This window comes from Cricetulus griseus, chromosome 7 (assembly GCF_003668045.3).
Source record: "Cricetulus griseus strain 17A/GY chromosome 7, alternate assembly CriGri-PICRH-1.0, whole genome shotgun sequence".
Lineage (NCBI taxonomy): Eukaryota > Metazoa > Chordata > Mammalia > Rodentia > Cricetidae > Cricetulus > Cricetulus griseus.
This window is the reverse complement of record NC_048600.1, coordinates 8,674,635-8,701,150: the sequence shown is the minus strand read 5'-3', so window position 1 is coordinate 8,701,150 and position 26,516 is coordinate 8,674,635. Positions and strand designations below refer to the sequence as shown.

The 26,516-nt window shown below is 42.5% G+C and overlaps 1 protein-coding gene across 5 annotated transcripts in view; it reads left to right on the top strand.

Moving 5' to 3' along the window:
• Ltbp1 (latent transforming growth factor beta binding protein 1) overlaps positions 1-26,516 on the top strand; it is a 373,886-nt gene that overhangs the window by 45,474 nt on the left and 301,896 nt on the right. For all 5 annotated transcript variants that reach the window (XM_027426071.1, XM_027426069.1, XM_027426070.1 and 2 more), the window contains exon 3: positions 1,900-2,191. In XM_027426071.1, coding sequence (XP_027281872.1) covers positions 1,900-2,191 — 292 coding nt within the window. The remainder of the gene's footprint in view (positions 1-1,899; positions 2,192-26,516) is intronic.

The window sequence follows — 26,516 nt, the reverse complement described above, 5'->3', positions numbered from 1 at the left end:
GGAACATGTAGTGAATTAGCATCCTTAACTCTGTACGTGCAGAGCTTTTGAATTTGAATTCTAGAAGCCTATTTAGGAGTGGCTCTTAGGGACCACTTTAGAATTAGCAGCTACTTTTCTGAAACCCTCACAGTTACCTGGCCAAGGTTAACTGATGGAAGTCATGTATTCTACAAAGCTGGTTCTATCTTTAATCTTCTTCTCTCCTCAAATATTTAGAAAAATAATGCCTGGTATTCTGATACTCAACAACCATTTTTTTTTATTTGTTATGACCAATAGGAATCATATTATAGCAAGATGGGAAGAGCATCTTTTCCTATGGAAAACTATTAGGTTTCCAGGGAGCTAGATGTTGGTCATATGGTTCTTCATAATCAAGTCTCCTGTGATTTATTGTGTTGGCTAGTTTTATGTCAACTTGACACAAACTAGAGTCATCTGAGAGAAGGGAGCCTCAACTGAGAAAATGCCTCCATAAGATTGGGCTGTAGGATTTTTTTTTTTTTTTTCCGAGACAGAGTTTCTCTGTGTGGCTTTGGAGCCTATCCTGGCACTCGCTCTGGAGACCAGGCTGGTCTGGAACTCACAGAGATCTGCCTGCCTCTGCCTCTCAAGTGTTGGGATTAAAGGCGTGTGCCACCAATGCCCAGCAGGCATTTCCTTAATTAGATCGATGGGGCAGGTCCCAGTCCATTGTGGGTGGGGCCATCCCTGGACTAGTACTCCTGGCTTCTATAAGAAAGCAGGCTGAGCAAGCCATGAGGACCAAGCCAGTAAGCAGCACCCTCCATGGCCTCTGCATGAGCTCCTGCCTCCAGGTTCCCGCTGTTTGAGTTCTTGTCCTGACTTTCCTTGATGATGAATAGTTGTATGGAAGTGTAAGCCAAGTAAACCCTTTCCTCTTCAACTTGCCTTTGGTCACAGAATTTCATCACAGCAATAGAAACCCCAACTAAGATATAATGTCTCTCATCTCTTCTGGAATTATTTAGTGGACTGAATTGAATAGGCACTAACTATGATAGGAAATTTGGTAGTGTGGTCTCAAGGTGAAGAGTTTAAGACTGAAACAGACTATCAACAGGGGAGCAGCAGATAAATAATTCCAACAAATACAGAAGGGTCTGATGGGAGCTTGCCAGAAACCTCTGACATTCCATAATGCAGTTCAAGTCAGTGACCTCAATTCTCCCAAGGAACCTCACCTGCATTCAGAGGTTCAGTCCATTATCATCATGGTGGAAAGCATGGCAGCACACAGGCAGACATGGTGCTGGAGAGGTAGCTGTGAGTTCTATATCCAGATCAGCAGGCAGTAGGAAGAGAGAGAGGGGCACTGGGTCTGGCTTGAACATCTGAAACCTCCAAGAGCACCCCCAGTGACACACTCTCTCCAATGAGGCCACACCTACTCTGACAAGGCCACACCTCCTAATAGTGCCATTCCCTATAGGCCTATCAGGCCATTTCATTCAGATCACCACAGGATACTTTAAGATTTTTTTTTTTTAATCTGTGATGTACTTTAAGAGGTAAGTTATAGTAGAGTGGTTAAGAATGATACATTTGAGCCAGTTAGGTTAGGTTCAAATCTAACTCTTTTTGTTAAGCCACTTAACCTTTGAATTTGCTTCTTTATCCATAAAATAAACATAATAAAATATCTACTAAAAACAGTCTCTGGGGATTAAGTTTGTTATATATATGTGTGTGTGTGTGTATATACAAAAAGTACCTGTCACATAGGTGGCCACTAGCAGGTATCAGATGTCACCACCACCACCACCGTCATGATTTTCTCAGGGGAACATCCAATTGCACTGTTAACCCTTTGGAAGAATGAATGAAGTTTACTGTGCTTTTCTTCAAAACTATGTCTTCTGTTGTCTTCTGCAGCAAGCTGTGTTCCACCATGCCAGAATGGAGGGATGTGTCTCCGGCCTCAGCTCTGTGTGTGTAAGCCAGGGACAAAGGGCAAAGCCTGCGAGACCACAGCTTCCCAGGACACTGTGTCACCAGTCTTTGGAGGACAGAATCATGGGTCTTCTTGGGTCCCTCCTGAGCAAGTGGCAAAGCATACCTCAATCAAGAAGGCAGACGCTCTACCAAGGGTCAGTCCAGTGGCTCAGATGACCTTGACCCTCAAGCCGAAGCCTTCCGTGGGACTGTCCCAGCAGATCCATTCTCAGTGAGTGTTTTCAACTTGCATCTAGCCAAGGTGCACATTAGCCACTCTTAAACACACTGCTTTAAACCACTCTCCTTGGCATATTTGCAGAGATGTTGGGCAATACTATCCTTTCTCCTTCTTAAGAGTCTCCATGTGAGGCTCATGTATCAAGTCTCTTAAAGATACTTGTTTGATGAGTGACTTTCCCCTAAGTGTAAACTATGGTGGGGCTAGGATTATAGGGATTGGGGTTGGAAGGGACTAATAAACACAGTTGTTTGATTGTGGAGTTGTAAATTTAAGGGTTCTTTTTTGGGAGTCCAGAGAGATGGCTCATCAGTTAAGAGCACTGGCTGCTCTGCCAGAGGACTTGGGTTCAATTCCCTGCACCCACAGTTGGCTCACAGCTGTCTGTTAACTCCAGTTCTAGGAAATCTGATGCCTTCTTCCAGCCTCTGCAGGCACTTAGGTGTGCATATGTTACACAGGCATATGTGCAGGCAAAATACCTGTAATTCATAAAATACAATAGTTAAAAAAACTTAAAAATAATCCTTTTATGGGGCAGGTGTGATTTAGAGCCCCGAAACAGTAATTTAAAAGGAGAACCATGCAGGTAGTTTTTCAGGATACTGGAAGAGGCAGGGATTTAGCTTTGGGTAGATGAGTGAGTCAGTCACTGGCAGGTAATGCTCAGCCTCAGGTTAAGTTGTATCCGCTCTCTACACAGTGCCTGCCTCACAGTTGCTGTGCAAGCCCAGTTTTGGTGAATGAGGTTGCTTTCTATTTATGGAAACCTTCTTCTTCTTCTTCTTCTTCTTCTTCTTCTTCTTCTTCTTCTTCTTCTTCTTCTTCTTCTTCTTCTTCTTCTTCTTCTTCTTCTTCTTCTTCTTCTTCCTTCTCCTCCTCCTCCTCCTCCTCCTCCTCCTCCTCCTCCTCCTCCTCCTCCTCCTCCTCCTCCTGTTCAGGAGCACTGAATACTATGTAAACTCAGGGATAAGAAAAATGGTCCCTGACCTCCGTTGACTTTTGTGACAAACAGCCCAAAGAGGGGCCCTTTGTCTAACTGTCTCCTCTTAATGAGCAACTCCACATGGATAATAAGATGCTGAAGTGACTGCAGGGATACTTGTCATTTGTATAGGAATGTCAAATACAGGAAGCCCCCAACTTAAAAAGGGACTTGACCCCAGTTCATTTGTAAGTCATTTGCCTGGAATTTAGAAGGCATTTCCCTCATGGAAATGCACTTCCACTTGGTCATTAGGGTTCAGTTAGTGCACAGAGCTCCTTGGTCTGTTAAGAAGCTCCCCTTCTCATTCCTACTTCTCACTGGAATCGGCCACCAACTGTTTTTACAGACCCGGTCTCTTAAAGCTTTTTCGTTTCTCTTTTCTCCCAAATCTCTCTCTTGTTTTTCTTATTTTTTTTCTCCACAATTTCTTCTTGTGATGTAATACTTTATATTATTATCTTATGGCTAGGTGGAAACCTGGTGGTTTTGATAACACATTTTATATCTCTTGGTGAGGAGTAAGCAATGTTTCCTCAGAACTTCCTGTGTGACAGGTACTAGTTTAGAAATTTCAGATGAGTTACCTCTCCATAACTCATAATGAGTCTGCACTAAATAATAGGAAATAACTCCATTTTTACAGATGAGAAAAACCAGCTTTAGAGTGGTGGGTGTGTCACACAGTTAGTCGGTAAGTTGTCCCATTAGAGCTTAAACAGAAGCAACCATGTCACAGTGTCCATCCTTAAGGAAGGGCATAATTTGTGCAGGAAGGGCTTGGCAAACATTTTCTGTGAAGGACGAGATAATGAGCTATGTCCTGCTCTGTGGGACAGGTGGTTTCTGAGGTCAGTTGGAACATGCTGCAGCCCCAAAGCAGCATGGACCATAGGTGACATTTATTTCATTCCCAAATCCCTTTAGTTATGGAATTGAAATTTGAATTGCAAGTCACAAGATATTATTCTTATTTAGACTTATATTCTCAATCATATTTATCAGTCCCATGTGCGTGCGTGCGTGCGTGCGTGCGTGCGTGCGTGCGTGCGTGCGTGTGTGTGTGTGTGTGTGTGTGTGTGTTATATGCATGTATATGTGCCTGTGGAGACCATTGGTCAATATCAGGTGTCTTCTCTATTGCTAGTCCCCCTAACCTCTGAGACCGGGCTGGCCTTGAATTCACGGAGATCCACTTGCCTTGATGTCCCCAGTGCTGGGATTAAAGGCATAAATGACTACACCAGCCACCACACCCATACCCGCACACCACAGAGCTTCTGATTTGGCTAGACTGGCTGGCCAGAGAGCCTTGGGCTACTGCCCCCCCCCTCCAGCCCCATCCCCAGCTCTGGGATTACAGAGTGTGCTCCCATGTCTGGTTTTGATGTAGATGCTGGGATACTTCTGTCCCTAGTCTTGTACAGCAAGGACTGAATGAGCCATCCCTCAGCCCTTTTCTCAGCAATTTTGTTTGTTTTATTTATTTCCTAAAAAGTTTAGATTTTGATTATTTTAGAATTAAATATATGATGAAATATGATCATCTCCATCTTCCATTTTCTCCTGAGTCCCTTCTCTCCTGACTACTCATCTTTCTCCTTCCTCTTCTTTTTCAAATAAATGTACTAAGTCCACTTAGTGCTGCCCATCTGTGCCTAGGTGGGGACCGGTCCACAGGTCCATAGGTAGCCTACCAGTGGCCACCCACTCCAAGAATGGTTCTACTTCCTTCAGCTGCCAGTAGCTCCTCAGTGAGGGTGGGGCCTTGAGACCCCCTCCCCAACCCATGCTGGAATTTTTGCTGGTTTGCTCTTGTGCAGGTAACCATCATTGTGTGCGACTGCCACATCATACCCAGAAGATGGTATTCACAGCAGTTCTCCCCGTTCTCCAGGTCTTATATTCTTCCCACCCACCCTTTCTCCATGTTCTTCAAGCCTTGGTGGCGAGTGGGGGATTAATCAAGATGTCTTGAGCTTGCAGCCGAACCCCCACGGTCTCTTATTCTCAGCTCTTTGACCAGCTATAAATCTCTGCATTGACTGCTGTCCACTGGGAAAAGAGAGTTCCCTGACTCAGGCTGAGAGCATCCCAGGTCTATGGATAGAAGCATAAGTGTTCAGAAGGCAATTTGACAGCCATTTAAACTGTGGAACGGTCATTCCTTTTTTTTGTTTTGTTTTGTTTTTTGTTTTTTGTTTTTTTTTTTTGTTTTTTTGAGACAGGGTTTCTCTGTGGCTTTGGAGGCTGTCCTGGAACTAGTTCGAGCTGGTCTTGAACTCACAGAGATCCACCTACCTCTGCCTCCCGAGTGCTGGGATTAAAGGCGTGCGCCACCACCGCCTAGCTAACGGTTATTCTTAACTAGTACAAAAACAGGCTGGATGAGCTTGCTCACCTCTTTCTAGAACACAAATGTGACTGTGTGTCCCTGGAGTGACTTACATCATGCTTAGACATCTCCCTTCTAACATTGCTCTTATCTGAAGAACAAAACATAATTCTGCCTTGAATTTTGGTGATGAGGAGTCAGATTACAGTGCACTGTTAAGACTGTTTTTTTTTCCCTTGCCTTATTATTTATGTAAACTGTGAAGCAAGTTACAAGAAATATATTCAACTTGACTGTCACCAGTTACCATTTGACTGCAATTGTATGAATGGATTGCAAAAACAATTTGCAGGGTGGTAAGGATTCAGGCATTATTCTGGCCTGCCCCTGTCACCTGGCAGAATGCACTCAGCCATTACCCTGGTCAGCATGCAGGTGCAAAGGATCCCTTTAAAAGAAAGACCCCACCATTTACACTCTCTTTCCCGATGTTCCCCTGGGGCAGACAGGACTTTTCCTGTCTCCCTCTTCTCTTCTGTCCTCTCTCTGTCTCTTTACCTCTTTTTCCTCTCCCCTCCCTCCCATTTCTAATAAACCTTCTCACTTAAGCTCTGCCTGCCTGGCATGTTTGTCTCCCCTGCCTAGGTCTACCTTGCCTGGCATGGAATCCGCCAAGGTTCCCCTAGGGCATTATCATAAAACAGAGAAAGCTAAGGGAGCAACTTTTAAAAATCTTCCTTCTTTAGGTGTGGGCATTGTAGTTTAAACAAGGTTGTTATGAGGGAAAAGAGAAGGCTATCCTGCTGTCTGGGGGCACTGACATCTTTGAGAGACCCTGAGAAAATTAGGATAATGGTCAAGTCCTGGCTAGAATAGCCTGAGAGGCTGGACCATCTCAGCCACCAGCCTTGAAGCTGTTCTGGAGGTAGAACTCTGAGGAAACTGCAACAGAGACACTCTGAGAGGCTGGATCACCTATGCCACGCATTTTCATTGGTGTCTGGTTCCCTTGCTCTGAAAAAATACAAACTTTCAAAGGTAACATATGTATCTACATTAATACATGTATGGACTGTGTTTTGTACACAAGCCAGCCAAAGATGATTTTTTTGTTTTGTTTTGTGTTTGAGCAGGTAAAATATACGTCACCTGTCTTGTAGTTTTGTTTCTTTATGTCTGTAGCCAGGATTTTCAGGGGGTCTCTTCTGATCTCTCTGATCTGTCAACCTTGAATGAATCCATAGCCTTTTGTTTTCTGTGGAAACAAAAGCATAACCTCTTCCCCAATGTAACATATTTTTTGACTTCCATTTTGAAGACATTTAAAAAATATATAGGTTGGTTTAATTTAGCAGTTTCCGTAATCCAATGTCTCTCAGCAGCTATCGATAGTTCATCAACAATAAAAAAAATTGAAGTCAGCAAGACACCATATAGGATCCAGACTGCGTATTTTCCATCTCTATCTGGCATATTCTTTTTTTATTATTTATAAACTATTTACTTTTTCTATGACTGTCTATATCCATTTTTTTCTTTTAAGCCTACACACATCTTTGAACATACTGTAACCTGTTTAGAGGTTTTTCCTGTCTGGGTCTGTCTTCACTGAGCATCTGCAGTGTTCTCTGACGGCTGGAGACAAATGAACTGCTATGTCAGCCACTGGGCAAGACCCAGCTTAGCACATGGCGCTGCTGTGTTTGACATTGTGTTCCCAACTTTTTTTTTTTAAAGCTTTCAGGACTTATGTGGATATATGTGCTGGATGCTGGGTGACATTTGTAATGAGTCCTTCTCTGTCCCACCAGCCAGCTCCTAAATATTGACATGGAGACTTATTGCTAATTATGAAAGCTCAGCCCATAGGTTAGGCTTGTTCCTAATTAGCTCTTATAACTTAAATTAACCCACATCTTTTAATCTATGTTCTTTTAAGTGGCTTGGTTACCTTTTCTCTGTTCTCCCCGTCCTGCTTCCTCTTGGTCTGACTGGCGACTCTGCCTTTCTTCTTCCCAGAATTCTCTCTGCCTTGAAAATCCTGCCTCGCTATTAGACATCTAGCTTGTTATTAAACCAGTCTCAGTGACATAGCTTCACACAGTGTAGAGGAACAGTCAGCAAAAAGGCTGCAGTTTCACATGGGGCTTGGCATCTGTAAAAGTAGAGTCATTATGTAAATAGCTTGGATTCTGTAGTGGCTGCATCCTAGTTAGAACCATCCCTTGATCACGCGTGTACATGTGGGGTGAGATGGTTTATTCTGGAATGACCATGACCTGTGAACACAGATTTAGGTTACTCCAAATTCCATGTTCAACCTGGAACCTTTTATAGAGTTTTTATAGCAACTTAATAAAAAGGTTATAAATGAAGACATTTTTACATACAGTGTGGAAACAGCAGGTGAGTAGTTATAGCAAAGCAGGGGAAATATCTGCTATAGCCTTGGATGCTTTCCAGTGACATTTTAACTGTTGGGTCTATGAAGCTTGGGGCATGTCATATATTCATAAGGAATTACCTAAACATTAAACACAGTAGTGGACAGAGGATAGAAGAGGGTGCTGGATCCCCTGGGAGTTACAGACATCTGCCATGTGGGTGCTGGGAAGAGAACCCAGGTCCTCTGGAAGAGCTGCCAATTCTCTTAACCACTGAGCCAGCTCTCCAGCCCCTAAAGCCTTAATTTTAACAGGTGAACTAGGAGATTATGAATCATTTAAAAGCATCTGCTTGTAGCCATAGAGTTGTGTAAAATGCTGAAAGAAACCTTTTGTATTGGCTATCTGAAGCATTAAGTCTTGATCTTGGGTCCAAACAGTTTTCATTTAGTACATCTATGTAGAGAGACATTGTCCTCATGGCAAGGGTGGTACATGAACAAACACATTCTGTTTGGGACTTCACAGTCAGCAGAGGGCAGAGGACTGATGAAAGATGCTGCAAAATACCTGTTGGTTGTAGTTAGTGCTATAGAGAAATTAAGCTGCAGATAGTGTCCTGGGAAAGCTGGCAGGGTGTGAGGTGCAGAGGGGTGGTTATTAGACAAAGCCCCAGGGGTGGTGATTAAACACAGAACTGAGGGCAGGAACCTTGTAAATATTAAGACAAGGGGTGGGTCAGAGGCCTAGAGGCATGAGTGTGCCTGGAGAGTTTGAGGCAAAGCCCAGTTTGATAAAACTGTTTTGTTCAAATGACATGGACAGGGGGCCCCTGAGGGAACAGGTGCAGTATTAGATTAGATTAGGCAGGTGGCTGTTACACAGATTGGTTTTTACCTGTGGCTGAGTTGGTTTTGGGGAGTTTGACTTTGAATGGGATACCCACAAGGTTCCTTAAAGACTTGAAGCAAGAAGCAGTTGTTTCCAGATGTTGGTGTGTTGACAAAGTGGAATTCTGGAGTGCTCTCTGGAGAAGGCAGTCTGTGAATTTGAAACTTAGCAAACTTGGTCAGGCAGAACTGGGAAGGGTGTTTCTAGAGAGGTAATGGTTCATGAACTTGGTGTGTTAGTTATCTTTCGTTACTCAGCAGCCTGAATCACTAAACATGCCTTGATGGACAGTGTGTGTGTGTGTGTGTGTGTGTGTGTTGTTGTGTGTGTGTGTGTGTGTGTAATTCTGTAGGACTCAAGCACTTTGGCTAGTTTTCTCCTGATGTGGCAGACAAATGGTGATTAGGGGGTGGCCATCACGTGAAGGCTTGGCTGGTACCGAGGTGTATCAATGAGCCAGGAGGACTTATTGCCAAGGTTGATGATAGGAAGTTTCTACTCTGACACAAGAAGTGTTGTTCCTCCCCCTGTGGTTCTCCATAGAGTTGCCCAGTGCCCTCCAACATGGCTGCTGATGTCTGAGTGACTGTAGAAAGCTAGGGTACCTTTGTAGTCAGTCAGTAGTGTTTAATGTGACAAACTCTCAGTGCTTAAAGTGGGTCATTAAGTCCATCTTCATAGCAGTAGAAGGGAGCTGAAAGGGAGGAGGAGGAGGAATTTGTGTACATGTTTAAAAATGACAGTAATGGTTGGAGTCAGTTGTCAAGTTGACAGAAGTGGAGAATTACTTGGGCAACACGCCTCTGGGCATGCCCGTGTGGATTATCATGAGTGCATACCTGAGATGGGAAGACCCACCTACTGTGGGTGGTACCGTTCTCTGGCTGGGATCCTGGAGTATATAAATGGAGAATGGGAATTGAGCAATAGCATGCATTCATTATTCTCTGGTCCTGATGGTGGACGTGATGTAACCAGCTGCTTTGAGCTCCTGCCTTCTTGATTTCCCTGCCACAATGGAATTCCCTTGTCACCATGGGTTCCCTGCCATGATGGACTGAAACAACCCTTTTCTCCCTTGAGTTGATTTGGTTCGAGAATTTTAACAGAGCAACAATAAAAGAAACTAAGACAGGCCACACTTAGGATATGAGTTGATACAAGTGAAGAGTAGCAATCAGATATTAAAACCAGATTCTTGTACATTTCAACAAAACCCCCATAGAGAAACAAACAAGTGAAAAAAAAACCCATAACAAAAGCAAAGGGAAGAGAAGTTATCATTTATAAAAACTTAAACTCATTTGCCAGTCACAATAATTAGAACATACTTCTGTAGTGATTCGAACACACTGCGTATAAAAGGACAAAGATGGGTTATAGGATAATAAGGACAATGTTTATGCTGATTAGAAATCTGAAAGAATAGATCTGGACTTGAGGGGGTCTGATGATGGCATTAGAGGAGGATCATAGCAAAGTGTCACCTATGAAGGTACATGTCATCTGAGATTTAAACCACAAAATCCAGTGGACAGAGGTATGGTAGCTCAAGATCAGCTATGAGGTGATAATTTTTGATGCCAAATGATGGGTTACACAAGGTTTCTTACAAAATTCTCTCTCTCTCTCTCTTGGAAATATTTTTGTTAGAGACCATTTAAAACAAACAAACAAACAAACAAACAAACCAAAGTTTCAAATAGGAGTGAGTTTCTTTGTTCTTTGGAAGATGTGCCTGGGGCATCTGCAGTGTATTGGTACCAGAGGTGATTGCAGCAGGTCTGTTAGCAGGTGTGACAGTCCTGGCAGTTCAGAGGAAGGAAGTGAACCCAGTCATTACCATTATGTCAACCTGGGCACCTGACTGAACTTGCAAAGAGAACCAGGTGTGGCCCCTACTTCCGAAATGTGAGAAAGAGAATGTTGGGCCTTTGAATCCTGGTGAGTTTTCAAGATTGCCTTAGTCTGGGAAGTTGTTTGGTACTTGGCTTGAAAAGGAAGGTCTATGATGGAGCTTTGGGATGAAATAGTTGAGACCACACCTTGCAACCTACTAATGACTCAGACAAGTGGGTGTTGGTAGGACAAGGCTGCTTACTTGATTTGGAAAGACTGCCTAGAGCATTCTGAAAAAGCCACCACCATGGTTTGGAGCTTTATCCTCACTTCTCTGTGGTGTTGCTCTTTCTTTCTTTCTTTCTTTCTTTCTTTCTTTCTTTCTTTCTTTCTTTCTTTCTTTCTTTCTTTCTTTCTTTCTTTTTTCCTTCCTTCCTTCCTTCCTTCCTTCCTTCCTTCCTTCCTTCCTTCCTTTCTATTATTTAAATTAGAAACAAGCTTCTTTTACATGTCAATCTCAGTTCCCTCTCCCTCCCCTCCTCCCCTTCCTCCCACTAACCCCCCATCCCAATCCCTTTTTGCTCCCCAGGTAGGGTGAGGCCTTCCTTGGGGGGATCTTCAAAGTCTGTCATATCATTTGGAGCAGGGCCTAGACCCTCCCCAGTGTGTCTAGGCTGCGAGAGTATCCCTATATGAGGAGAGGGCTCCCATAGTTCATTTGTGTACTTGGGATAAAAACTGATCCACTACCAGTGGCCCCACAGATTAACTAGATCTCCAAACTGACTTCTTTCTTCAGGGGTTCTGGTACAGTCCTATGCTGGTTTCCCAGCTATCAGTCTGGGGTCCATGAGCGACCCCTTGTTCAGGTCAGCTGTTTCTGTGGGTTTCTCCAGCCTGGTCTTGACCCTTTGCTCATCACTCCTTCCTCTCCGCACCTGGATTCCAGAGTTCAGCTTAGTGTTTAGTTGTGGGTGTCTGCTTCTGCTTCCACCAGCTACTGGATGAAGGCTCTAGGATGGCATATAAAGTAGTCATCAATCTCATAATCGGAGAAGGGCTTTCAAGGTAGCCTTTCGACTATTGCTTAGATTGTTAGTTGGGGTCGACCTTGTAGATCTCTGGACATTTTCCTAGTGCTAGAATTTTCTTTAAAACTATAATGGCTCCCTCTGTGATGGTATCCCTTTCTTGTTCTCCTCCATTCCTCCCCTGACTAGATCTTCCTGTTCCCCCCTGTCCTCCACTCTTTCTTCTAACTCCCTCTCCCCTCCCTCCATGATCCCCATTAGCTTAGGAGATCTTGTCCCTTTCCCCTTCTCCTGGGGACCATGTGTNCTTCCTTCCTTCCTTCCTTCCTTCCTTCCTTCCTTCCTTCCTTCCTTCCTTTCTTTCTTTCCTTCCTTCTTTCTTTCTTTCTTTCTTTCTTTCTTTCTTTCTTTCTTTCTTTCTGTGCCATATCATAACTGATGCATGTGCTGAAGAAATGGCCAGACGATACTTCATTATTTTGCTGTACATGAATATCTGTAGTCACTTCAGATTCCTTCAAGTGTGTGTGTGTGTGTGTGTGTGTGTGTGTGTGTGTGTGTGTGTGTGTGTAGGGTTTTTCACTGACTTGGAACTCAATGTATAGTCTAGGATGACTGGTCACTGGTCCTTCTGTTTCTTCCTCCCCCGTCCTAGGGTTATAAGAGTGCCACCACACCCAAGTTATTATTGTTATTTTTCAATGTGGGTTCTGTGGGGATCAAGTGCAGGTTCTTGTGCTTGCAAGGCACAAGGGCTGTTCTCCTCAGCCCCACATTTCTTATTATTATTTTATCTACTTCATAGTTCTAGAGTACACCTTAGGTGACTGTCACACTTGCATCCTATAGTTGTTACTCAAATTACACTGTGAGTATCACCCCAGAACAACCACTGTTAGACTGTAGGTTCATGCCAGGGTCTATCTTTGATTCTTATGTGACAGGGTTAATGTGCATGATCTATAGCTGTCAAAAGAACTCATGAAGAAGCACCAATCAAAACAGTTCAGCTTGTTTGCAGCTTTGTATTGTCTTTCATTACCTCACAAATCCATTGATGTTTTCCAAAGAAGTTTGTTTTCAACTCTCAGTGCCAATGAATTGGCTTGCCAGCAAGCTTGTAATGCTCACTTTTGTTTTTTTCAATCCTTGTTTCTCATGATGGGGCGATACAGGCGCTGGTCATGGAAGCCTGACGCAGAACTCAAAGGGATTTTAGTTATTTGCTAGGTCCGTTGGTTGTTTGGGGGATGTTGGTACAATGAGCGCTGTTTTGCCAAGTGCAGAGCTATTATCTGCTGTGTGAGGAGGAAGCCCTTATGGAGGAGACAATGTGCCCAGTCCCCCTCTTTGAGCCAGAGCAGGAAGTCTGGTTTTACTCAGGATATAGATGTCAAATCTATCTGGAGAGCTCACATGCAGCCGGTCTTTTTCTTTTTCTGTGGTAATTTTTGGTCCTTTTCATAGTCTCTTGGTATCCTGTTTTAACAAAGGAGGGTGCTTAGCTAGTCTGGAAAAACTAGTTTTTCTCGTTAAAGACACTGATAATTCTCTTGACTGTCACCTACTTCTCTTGGATGTGCTGAAGGTAAAAGAAGCGAATTTGAACTTGTTCTTTAAAAAAAAATGGGACCGACTTGAAATGTGTTCTGTGTTTACCAAGTGAGTTTATAGCATGCCAGATAGTTTCTAAATATAGAGGCCTTTTAAAAGTCCATGCAGAGGGGCGCCGTCTACTCTTAAGTTCTTAAGAAATGAGTACTTGACATTTATCATGTGGGTTGGTTGATAAGAGTGCTGAGTGATATACCCGCCACGAAAGAGAAAGAGTGCAGAGCTTCAGCTCTCTCTGTCAGGGTCTTGCCTTCTGAACAGAAGTGTCTTGCTACCAATGAAGACATGATACTTGGTGAAATGGTCCTTCCAGTTCTCTGCCCTAAACGATGACAGCAGCAGCCCACGAGTTTATTCTCTTTATTTGAACTTTCCCATACTTTCCTGTTTTGTTCCTCACAACAGAAAGCTCACTCTACAGCTATACCCAGAGCTGAGATTTCTCTGGTTTTGCAGTGTGAATAGTTGTTGTTGGTACTTTGAGTGAACTTATTAGGACAGTTAAAACATTTTCATCTCATGAACTGCTACTATCCGCAAGTGATCTCTCAGACTAGAATGGCCCCTGCTTAGTGTTGCCCCTTCACTTGGGCCTCACAGGTGACCCCTCCCCTGTGTTTCTGTTTTAAGCTTCCCTGTGTTTACAACATTCCTGATACTTTGCATGCAGTGTCTTTTCTCTGTACACCGAGGTACCCAGAGGGGCTTCAACAGAGATTTGCATAACATTAGAAATATTTCCTGCAAAGCTAAACATGGGTAGCACATAGCTACAATCTCAGTGCTAAGAGTTGGAGACAGGTGGATCCCTGTCCTGGGCTTGTTGGCCAGCCAGTCTAATCAGTCAGTGAATGCCAGGCTCAGTGAGAGACATTATTATTATTATTATTATTATTATTATTATTATTATTATTATTTTAAATAGGGTAGAGGAATTGGAGAGATGGCTCAGCCGTTCAGAGCACTCAGCTTTTAGGAGTGGACCTAGGTTTGGTTTCCAGTACTCACATGGCTGCTCACAATTATCTGTAACTCTATTTCCAGGAGTTCCTATGTCCTCTTCTGACCTCTGTGGGAACTGCACTCTTATTGTGCACCAACATACATGAAGGCAAAACACACACATAAAAAAACTTAAATATAATATAGATATGATAGATAAAGACAATAATATTGACCTCTGGTCTCAGCACATGTACATGCAAAAGTAGTAAAAGTCTTTCAAATTTTTCTGGTTCTGCCTGTTGGAAGAAAGGTATTGATAAAGCTGGAACCCCTGTCCATAGTGCTCCATGGATACTTACAGTGCAGAAGTCACCTCTCCCTTAGAGTTATGATGCCTGTGTTTGTAAAGTCCCAGGCATTTTGATTTGATGCTGAGTTGGCATGCCTTACTGTACATCTGCCTGACAAATCTTTACTATCTGCTTGATGATGTGGAGTTAGAGGTAAGATGTTACAAAGTTGAAGGTGAAGAACTCAATCCAGGGACTGCGGTACTCATTTCAAGGTACCTTTGGGATGAGAACTAAAAATTTGAACCAATGACTAGTTTTATCACCATAGATGTGCTTGTTTTACCTTTCAAACTTGAATTTACGTGGAACTTATAAGCAAAAGGAAAAAAAGTTTACAGTCTAATGATCACACCAAAGTGACTGATTACTGAAGTGTGTGTCATTCATATTAAAGAACAGGACATTTAAGCACAGCCCACTGTTCCTAGACCTTCCCTCTGCCTCTTTCTCAAAGAGACTTCTCATATGCAGAGCCCTATTCTGCCTATCTTTGAACTGTCTATTAGTAACACCATGTGTTTCCTACTTAGTATTATGCCTGGGATCTATCTATGTAGTTGTGTGGCTATAGTTGGTTCATTTACCTTGCCAATGAGTATTTCACGGTGTGTGTATACCACATTTCTTATTTATTATAGTCTTGGTGGATGTTTTGAGTTGTTGCAGTTTTTTGCTCTTTTTTGGAAATATTTAGCTATATTGAAGAACAGTTGACAAAAATTATGTATATACAGCGCCGTGATGCTTTGATGGGTGCACATCATAAAGTGATTATTACAAACAGATGAGTTTACATATCCATATCTTAGTTATGGTTTCTATTCTGTGAAGAGATACCAAGATCATAGCAACTCTTACAAAGGAAAGCATTTAATTAGGAGTGGCTTACCATTTCAAAGGTTTAGTTTATTATCCTCATGTGGGGACATGGTGGTACAGGCAGACCTGGTGCTACAGAAGGAGCTGAGAATTCTGCCTCTTGATTGGCAAGCAACAGGAAATGAACTGTGACACTGGGAGTAGCTTGAGCATAGGAGACTCAAATCCCACCCCCACAATAACACACTTCCTCCAACAAGGCCACACTGCCTCATAACGCTGTTCCCTATGGGAGCCATTTTCTTTCAAACCATCTCATCATCTCATAAGTTCCTATTTTTCTGTCCATGATAAGAATATTTAAGATCCATTCTTTTAGAACATTTCCAGTATACAATATGGTATTAACTGTAGTTTTCTGACTGTTAGAGATACGTTCCCTCTCCATTCTGAATAACTGAAATTTAGTGTCTTTTGTGCAATATTTGGCCTTTTATGAGGATTGATATTTAAATATACTCACACGAGGACCATAGAAGAGGCCTTTTGATTTCCCATAGAGCAATGTAGGATCTGGTAAGGAATTCAGACTCTATGAAACTGACCTAAAGTTTGATCATATTGTTAGTTGTTGCTCTGAGGTATTTTGTTTGAGAAAAACAGGCCCCTGGGGGGACATGCTGTGGTAATTTTTGTCTTTTTTCTTTCTTTGTGTGAGTGTGGTATTTATCAATGTGTGTATGCACCAGGGTGCTTGCCTGTGGAGGCTAGAGTGGGATGCTGGGTGTCCTTCTCTATCACCCTCTGCCTTATTCCCCATGTGCCCTCGATCCTTCTGTGTCTGCTGCCCATGGCTCTGGGATTGCAGATGCACATGTGGCCATGCTGGCCTTCTTCTTTCCTCCCTTCTGGTTTTGTTTTAAAACAATGTGGATCTGAACTCAGGTCCTCATGCTTGTGCAGCAGGCACTCTGACCACCAAGCCATCTTTCCAGCCCCCAAGGAACTGGAATTACAGAGCTCTTGAGATATAGACTTTGAAGGAAGCATAGCCCATAAAGTAGAGGTGGACAGAAAAGGGCAGGCTTCTGCATACTGCTAGGCCTCATGAGAAAAGAGAGGCCCAAAGAAGTTTGGTAAAGAACCAGTAACTGCCTTGGTTTAAACTCTGGTCAATTATGTTCAAAGATTTGTGATAAAAACGAAGAAGTATTCAGCTAAAAAGGGCAAGTGCTGGTTTGGGTACAGTTTGTCCTCAGTTTAATTGCTGGAGATCAGTATAGTGATGGCGCTGTGTGATGGTAACAGCTTGTGTTTACTGACTGTCTAGTCTGTGCCAAGCTCTGTTCTCATTGCTTTGGGGGATTATATTATTTAATCTTTTCAAAAGAATATGAAATTGATACTATCTGTCTTAGTCTGCTTTATGCTGCTATAGCAAAATATCGAAAGCTGAGACATTCATAAGAAAAAGAGGTTTGTTTATAGCTTTGGAGGGTGGCCGCTCAAGACTGCCTTGTAAGATGATGATTACCATACGCAGGGTATGGTTGTCATAGATTATTTTTATTGGGGAGAAATCACTTACATGAGAAACCGATAACCCAGGGTCAGCACTCTGAGCATCCAATCTCTGCTGCTCTCTGAGACCTGACTGGAACCCGAGAGAGTGAGCTTCCCTCTCCCCAGGCCTATATCCCCATATGCATCTGTGGCCATGCCCAAATGGGTGTGGTCAAGGCCACAGGCACCTTGTAAGGTCTCTCCCTACAATTCCCCTTTTAGTCTAAAGAAAAGATTTAGACTTGATACAAAACTATATACAAAGATGGCAAAAATCAAGTATGCGCTAGGAAAAGGAAAAGTACTAACATACACCCTCAAGATCTAAAGCCAGTAAAACAACAAGAGCAAAAGGGAAGACCTTCATATCTAGTCCTAGGGTAAAGGCATAACAGAGATTACTACAGAGCTGTTCTAAGCTGGAAAGTTTGTCTTGTACCTAATATTTCTATCTAGGGAGAGAGAACAATAATTGTGACAGTCTAATTTTCAACCTCATCAAAGACCTGAGGAGGCGGTTAACAATACTAGGGAGGCAGAAAGTGCAGGTGAGCAACTTCCAAAGGTGCAGCAAAGACAGAAACAGCTGGCTACCTGGACAGTCACTCAAAGTCTCACAGCAGTGTAGGGGCAACCAGCTTTGGCTAAGGCCTAGAGTATCAGACTGACCAACACAGAAGCAGGGAGTTAGAAAGGCTGTCTTACCCTGACTTGGCAAGGTTCAGCAGTCTTCTAAATTATCTCCTGCAAGCACAGTAGGACAGCGTGTCCAAAGTCAGAGGTCAAGGTGGGGGCAGTTCTTTGCCCAAGAGGCTATTAGCTGAGGAGAGAACAGACTCCAGAAGGAGTGACATTGGTGCCCAACATTTTCTCAGGAATAGCTTGGTGCTGTCAGAGTACTAATATTAAAACACTTAAATGCCATATTCTGCAGGCCTATGAAGTGTTTGAAGACCAAAATCTATGTCTGACTAATTTCATAGATATAAGAATGTGGGTGAAAATATCTGTAATTCTTGGAAACCTAGTTGTACAAATGCTTAAGCTTCCTAAATAACTTAGCAAGGACCAAGATTACAGCAATATAACTATATGCACACATATGTGTGAATCTCTAAAACAGAGGTAGAGTTGAAATGTCTTGATCAGAGGTAGAACTGTATAGTGCAACATGACAGAAATATACTAAATTGTGTCAATATACAAAATATCTTAAACATACATAAAAGTATATATACATAGAATATGGTAAGGATATTTGTGCACCAAACATTGCAAATAGAAAGAAGGCCTTACATAGTATGACAAAGTGTAATATACAAATTATCTAAGAATGGAATACAACTTGATTGTACAAGTTACATCATACTAGAATCTCTAACAATGTAAGTTGTCTATAGCTAATAATTTCAAAGGAAAATCACAAGAAAATATATTAATCTACCTATATCCTATCCTAACCACACCTTTCCCATCCATACCTAAACTTATCTAAAAGAAATACCCGAGTCTGAACACCCCTTTCCAAACTCAACCCTAAACAACTGTAAACCAACCCTAAACAGGTGTAAATTATCTCTTAGTGTCAACAGAAGGGAAAGGGGTGTTGTATTCTTAGAATTACTTCCTGCTGAAATGGGACAATGATAACCTCATTGGATCTGGTAGGAAGAAAATTTTAGAGTAACGAAAGTCTCAAGCGGACTAGCTGTAACATTTGTGCCTAGTCTCTGTTTGGTGGGAGATGCTTGACTGAAGTTCTTATCTGAAGCTCTGGCCAGAGTGTAATAAGAAGATGCACCATTTCAGCTAGCTAGTCTGGAGTTGCCTAGAGCAATATAGTCCCAAACCGCTTTTAGGGTGGTAATTGTCAGTTCAAAGGCATCAAGTTGGATCAAGTGGAATCGATGAAGTGGGGCCCCATTTTCTTTCTGGAGAGTTCCAAGATTGCTGTTAGGAAATTCTTTGTTCACTGTGGAGGACAAAGCCATGTAGGGAAAGAAGGAAAGGGGAGAGAGAGGAGGAGAGGAAAATGATCATATTTGGGGAGATGAGGCCAGAGTGAGCCAGGGTTGCACTATAATATCCCTTCTGTTGGTAGTGAATCTAGTTTCTTGACACCAAATATAGCTTTAATACAATTAATTCAGTCTCTTCAGGAAAACATCAGTCCACTCCCAAAGCAGGTTCTCCAGGACTCCTCATGCTGCTTATAGGTCCTCCCCTCGGCTCCACTGCACCAAGGACATAGGCCCAGCAAAGACCAATCACCTTCAGGCTGTAGTACTATTGTCTCATTTTACATTATGCAGCAGCTTGGGTGCTGAGGGGTTAAGCAATTTGTCTGAAGATATTTACCTGATGGTGGCGTTTCTGTCCTGCCTGGCTCCGAAGCCATTTAGATCCAAATAAACACACACATAGGGTTATATTGATTATAAACTGTTTGGCTGATGACTCAGGCTTCTTATTGGCTAGCTCTCTCTTAATTATTAACCCATTTCTATTAAACTACATATTGCCACGAGGCTGTGACTTACCTGTAATGCTTCAGCATGTTACTCCTTTGGTGGCTACATGGCATCTCCCCTAAGACTCACTGTCTTCTTCTTAGCATTCTTAGTCTGGTAGCCCCACCTATACTTCCTGCCTGGCTACTGGCCAATCAGCATTTATTCACCAACCAATAAAAGGAACATATATTCACAGCACACAGAATGACATCCCCCTTCATTTACCTATTTTTAAATGTAGTTTCCAGACACAAATTTAGACACTCTGTAAATGTAGCATTTAAACTGGAGAGGTTGTAAAAATGGCATTTGTGTTAGTTTTCTGCCACTGCCTTGTTAACTGTCACAAGTTTAGTCCCTTAACACACTTTCTTCGTTATTCTGAGGTCAGAAGTCCAGATGGGTCTCTGTGAGCTGCAAGGAGATGTCACTGGAACTGCGTTCTTTCTGGTTTTGTAGAACAGATACGCCTTTGCTTTCAGCTTCTAGATGCTGCTGCACAACTTGTCATGTGGCTCCTTCCTTCAGTTTCAAAGCCAGTAGTCTGGGTCTTTCTTGTGTTAGCAACTCTTGTTTCTGTCTCTTTTTCTTCCTCTTCCTCTCCTCTTCCTCTGCCTCCTGTTCCTCCTCTTCTACCTTCTCCTCTTTCCCTTCCTCTCCTCCTTCCTTCTCTCTATCCCTCTCTTTCCTTCTCTGCCTCTTTCCCTCTTTCCCTCTCCTTCTTTCCTTCCTTTCCCCCAGGCTTGCTAAGTAGCCCAGGCTGGCCTAAAACCCACAGTCCTCATGCCTCAGATGCAATGTCCTGGGATTCCTTATCTTTTAAGGGCACTTATTGTTATGTTGAACCTGTCTGGATAATGCATCCCAAGGCCAGCTTGTTAGCAATGTTAATTTTATCTGTAACTTTTTTTTTCTTTTTTGATTTTCAAGGCTGGGTTTCTCTGTATAACATTCCTGGCTATCCTGGAACTCACTTTGTAGACCAGGCTGGTCTTGAACTCACTGAAATCCACCTGCCTCTGCTTCCTGAATGCTATGGATTAAAGGTGTGTGCCTGGATTTATCTGCAATTTCAATTCTCCCTTTTCGTGCAACATCAACACTCACAGGTTCTGGACAGCAGAGTAAGGGTGACTCTGGGGGTGGGGAAAAGGACAGCTTTTCTGCTCACACAGTATTTTGCCACAGAGCCAAACTTGTCCTGGCAGTCTCCCTTCTTGCTATGAACAAGCTATAATCACAAGGTTAGTGAGTGAATAGCTACCCTAGTACCTTCCAGGTAGTAGCTAAGCCCACCTTTATGTCTTAAGTAAAAATTAAATTTAAGTAATTCACACAGGTTGATGTTTTAACTATATAATTCCTTCACATTGGCCTTTGAAATGCTTGTGTAAGCACACCCAGGCACTTGCCAGGGAGAATAATGTGAATCCAGGAGGCCAAGAGGCTAGAGGTGGCCAGGACTGTGAGGAGCCCTGAGAAGTTGAGACAACTCATAGATATGTGCATTTAGGCACAGTCAAGCAATCTCATCATCCAGACCAGTGGTTCTCAACCAGCAGGTCATAACCCCTATAGGGGTCCCATATTATGGTGGGGAGAGAGTTAGTGTTCTCTCTATCAATAAGATGATGGCCACTGCCATAAAATGCTTCTCTTGTGCTTCTCCTATATTTGAAGATATTTGTGTACTGAGAATGGAATTCCTTACTTGTTTGAGGACTTGCTACAAACTGACACTGGTGCCAGTGTAGCCAACATGGACCCATAATCTGTAGACTGTGACTGCATGATTGATAACAAATGTCAGACTGCTTGATGTTGGTACTGATTAAATTCTTCTTTTCTTTGAATGTGCTTTGCTAGCCACAGTAATGAAGTGCCCTTATGCTTACACTAGCCCATCCTGCCTGGTTTCTCTTGCCATAAGAGTTTGAGAAATGTGTAGACTCACATTTAAGACTAAGACTTCATAGCTATTCTCAGCCTCAGAATTGCCTACAATAAAGACTCCAAAGGGTGGGAAGCCTGTGTGAGGTGGGTGTGGATTATACCACAAATCCTCTAAAATACTCAGCAATCTGGAACTAAAAAGCAGAGCCCACTAACATGTATGGTGGAATGTGTGCTTCTCCTAGTGATCTTTCCCTGAAAGGCGCTGGAGTTGAATTAGCAGAGACACCAGGTCTCTTGGTCTTAGAGGTAAGAACTTCTAAGTGGGAGGAATTTCCACATAAGCATTATGGAGAAGAGAAACCAAAGATTCACTAATGTAGGAAAAAAATGCCTCTCATTATTCAGGCCTGCTATTTTTGGAGGAAGATGTGTGCATGTGTGATATCAAGAAAATCCGGGAAGACCAGGTGGAATTAGATAGTGGGTAGGATGTTTTGTGCTTATGGATAGTGTGACAGAAATTTGGGGCAATTCTTTCTTGGTGGCCAGATGATATGGGGATAGTCAGGGTTCCCTCTTGGGATTGTCAGTATCATCAATAAAAGAATTTAAGAGTGGACTCAAATGTCAGTTCAAGAACAATTTTCTTTGAATTAAAGACACCCTAGAGCAGGCAGGCTGCAAACTTCAGCAGCTGCCTGGAGGAAGAGGATTGAGAAAGTGGGGGGGAAGCCATGTTGTTTGAGTTACAGACATGGAGGTCCACCTCATGACAGCAGGCAGCCAAATGGTGGGAAGGTGGGGTTTTAGAGTATAAGTAAGGCAGCCCAAAGTATGAGAAAAAGTACGTTTAGATTCTGGTTAGCATCCCAAAGAAAAAGTCAAAAAAAGAGAAAAAAATTATACCGTTTAGAGTTAGGGAGCTGATCCATGGTGGTGTGTAGAAACTATGCTGGGGGCGGGAATTCTGGAAGGCAAAGTGGGGTATTTCATTAAAGGAATAATTAACCTATCTATCTATTTAATTGTGGCTTAAGGTGAACTTGCCTTCATAGGAGTGGTCATTAGCCAGGATATTGACCTGGCCCAACTGGAATGTTAGGTCTCTACCCAGGCCAGACATTTTATTCTCTTAACCAGTTATTTGTGACAATTTTTTTCCCCTGGGGAGATGCAACACACATGTCTGCTCCCTCCACATAGGGATCTCACAATCAGAGTATGGGCACGATCAAAGAATAGCTTGGTGAACCATGAGTTTTATTGGGGTTACTTACAGGAGTATGGGTGAGGGGTTACTTACAGGAGCAGATTTGACTCAAAGACAGCTACATCACCGAAGCCCACTCCAGTACAGGTGACAACTCACAAAAAACTGAGAACTGGGAGGGCACAGCCCTGTGCACAGCCCATAGGCAGCTCAACAGGTTGGAGAGTGTCCTTTCCCAGTGACTGTGGTCTAACCCTTTCCCAGGCAACTCAGCTGGTTTCTGCTTCTTCCAGGCAACTGGTCCGGTCTCAGAGTCTTCTCTGGAGTACTGTTGTCTGAGAGGGACTCTTAGCTTTTATTGTTTACTCCAGGGAAGAGCCTAGTGAATCTGGTCTGTTTCAGGGACTTCCTGAAGCTGTTTTGTGTTATTTACCTCCCTGCTTAAGTCACTTAAGTGCTTCTTCTGTGCTTACTTGGTGAGTGATGTCAGTGCCTCAGTAGAACTCAAATGCTGGCAATGCAGATATTAATCAGCCTTCTAGGCTGCCTCACTTTACCCAGAGTGATGCCAGGTGACCAGTTCAAGGAACTGACTTTAATAACAGAAATTGACTCAGCCATTCATTCCGTTGTCTGTTCCAGGATTAGTAAGCAGTTCTGCCTGGAAACATGTTCTTCTGTGGTATTGCTAGGTGTCAAAGGATCCATTTCTACTATGTCTCTGGATGTCCTGAGGGGTTTTTCATTGATCAGACAGTATTTAGTTTCCTGGGTCTTGACTTCACAGTGTTGGGTCTTTCTGCTCCTTGGATATCATAGCTCAGTTCTGATACCCGTAAGACACACAGAGTATTGACAGCACAGCCGGCCAGCCCCTCTCTTGGGAGAATTCTGTACACTGACACTGTAAACTCATTTTACGAGCCTGAAGCTTCTTAGTGCTCGTAAGTATTAAGTTACATATTGATTTGAACCTTGACACATTTGGCTCAAGCTCCTGGAAAGCCAACTGAGATGATCAGGCACAGCCGAATTATTTTTCACTAGAGCTCATGTGATTCCAGGCTTGAATCACTTAATGAAGTAAGCTCCACCAAGATACTGAGGAACTATTTGATTAGTGTTGGTATCTATGGGCAGAATCAATCCCAGGTACGTATCCCTTTGAAAGTTAGTATTTTAGTGCGATGGAAGATAGGAGAATTAGGCACAGTTCCTCTTCCCCGTTTTCCAGAACTTTCTACCTATGCAAACCATGATGTTGCATAACTGTGGTGTGGAGGTGGTGTGCAGGAGGGCCCTGAATGCCCTGCCCACAGTGACTCAGAGCAGGAGTAACAGAGCTGGGACTTGAACCCGGCTGTTTATTCCACATTCTTTTATATGTCACTCCAAGCCTCCTTTACCCAAAATAACGGGAGGGGAAAAAGACTAGCATAGAAGCTCTCACTCGTAATCCCAACACTTAGGCAGAGGAAGCAGGAGGATTACCAGTATGAAGTTTCAGAACCTAACAAATTCAAGGCAGTATTTTGCAGCTTCCCAACCTCCCCAAAAAAGTGTGTAACAGTGAATATTTTTAGTGGTTTTGTGACTCTCAAATTGTTGGACATTGTTTATTTTCAAAGAAGATCAAGATTCACTGAAAACAGTCTGTTTTGTGGAGCCAGTTGCCATTGTAGAAAGCCATTGTCAGATCTTTAAAAATTAGCTAGACCACCTAGCAGATGCAGAATTTATTAAAAAGCAGCATCCAACCCAACTAAACCCATTTTAGGGCTTTCTTTGACACAGGCCTGACTTTTGCATGGTCAGAGTTCTGTCTTTTCTTGAATCAGTGTTGGTAATTTGCCAGACACTGGTGTTTGGAGATTTATGGGTAGAAGCTGAAGTGAGGTGTCTGAGGCATCTTTCTTTCTCAATTTGTTCAGTTCCTCTTTGTTCGTGGCTAATCCTTCCTAATTATCTTTCTAGGAAGGACATTCTTAACTCTAACAGGAAGACAACATGGACATTGTGTGATTAGGACGCATTATGGGAAGTTATCAGGGAGGGTTGAGGGGCACAGTCCCCATACAGCCCTCTTTGGGAAGTTCTTTTTCTCTCTCTGCCTTTCTTGGACTTCTTGGGCCCCTATTTATCTGCTGGCTTAACTGAGGTATTTTGAAGGAGAAAAGCCATTTTCTAAAGAACTCATTGCCATGTAATTAGGTGGACTTTTCACAATTTAATGTTTTGAAAGGTGACCTGTCACCCTAAGTAATTAGGAAATTGAGTGTGCATGAATATTTTCTGTGAAACACTTTCTACTCCTGGATTAATTTACCACTAGTTGCTCTACATTGACTGAGGTGGTGAATTTTATGGGAATGTGCTACTGACACAAGTATTTCAGATTATTCCAGACCTGCAGTATTTTAAACAGAGCCAGTGTGGTCACTGAGAAATCAAGTTCCAATAAATCAAATAAATGGCAGTTTGTGAAGTTTTAATGGTTTTTCACATTCTTGTGAGATGTTATTATCCTACAGAATAATTTTAATTTGTGATTTTAGATTTTCTCTTTTAGTAAGGTTGAACATGTCACAATTTAGAGTATAAGAGAATTTATTGTACAAATAGTTTCCTAATATTTTTTACAATGTTCTCTGTTATCTATTATTTGTTTTTACTTGTAAGTGCTCTTTTTATATTAAAGAATCTCTAGTCCCACATTTCAAGAATTTTTCAAGGGAAGACTTTTATGAAAAGAATGTTACTGAATTTCTTATCTTCAAATTTGGAAGAAGCTTTTCTTTTTGCCCTGTGCTCTAACTTCTGAGCTATGTCCTGAGTCTACTTCCTGATGAAGAAACATCATCTGGACTTTAAAAAATCCCTACTTGCCCATGAAGGCATAAATGCAGTTTGTTACTTATTGACTGGGTGATTTGTTTCAGAATTCTTCTATCTTATTAGAGACTTACTGATTTACATAGAAGTAAATCTTTTTTCCCAGATTTAAATTGTGTGTGTGTGTGTGTGTGTGTGTGTGTGTGTGTGTGTGTGTGTGTGTGTGTGAAGGCATGTATGTGCACATGTGAAGGCCAATGACAAATATAGAGAGACAATTCTCACCTTCCACCTTGTTTCTGCTTCTGTATCTCTTGCTTCTGCTACTTTGTATGCTTGGGGGCTTTCTCCTCTCTAAGCCATTTGTATGCTTGGGGGCTTTCTCCTGTCTCTAGCAGGAGTGCTGAGTCTATAGTTGGGAGTCATTATACCTGGCTGGTGAGTGCCAGGGACTCAACTGAGGTTGCCAGGCATGTGCAACTGATGCTTTTGTGGAGCTATCTCCTGCCACAGACATGAGTGTTTATCTACTGAAGAACCATCTGTCATTCCAAGTCTAGATGATTTCCAATCATTTCTAATGATTGCCTTATTCTGGTTCATTAGTGTGAAGATTAGACAGCCACTGACCTCCACAATACAGATTTTTCAGCATCCATCCATCCATCCATCCATCTTTGTTTTTGTATCTTTTTGTTTCTCGAGGCAGGCTTTCCCTGTGTAGCCCTGACTGTCCTGGAACTAGCTCTGTAGATCAGGCTGGCCTCAAATTCAGAGATCTACCTGTCTCTGCCTTCCTCATGCTGGGATTAAGGGTGCGAACCACTACTGCCTGGTCAGATTATCAAGTTTTTATAGTTGATTCTTTCATTCCATGAGGAAGTATTTGTTGAGTATCAGTCTCATGCCAGGTATTGGTCTAGGCATATCAGCTGAAGAGAATCAAGATAGCGTGTTTGAACAATAGTGATGACCATAGGATAGTACTAATAAACTGCTGACTTAAGTAGGCACTGGTTACAAATTCTGATAGAGAATGACGAAAAGGGAGATCAGCAGTGACTAGAGGATTAGTGTAAAGAAGATTGATCAGAATCTTCAGGATT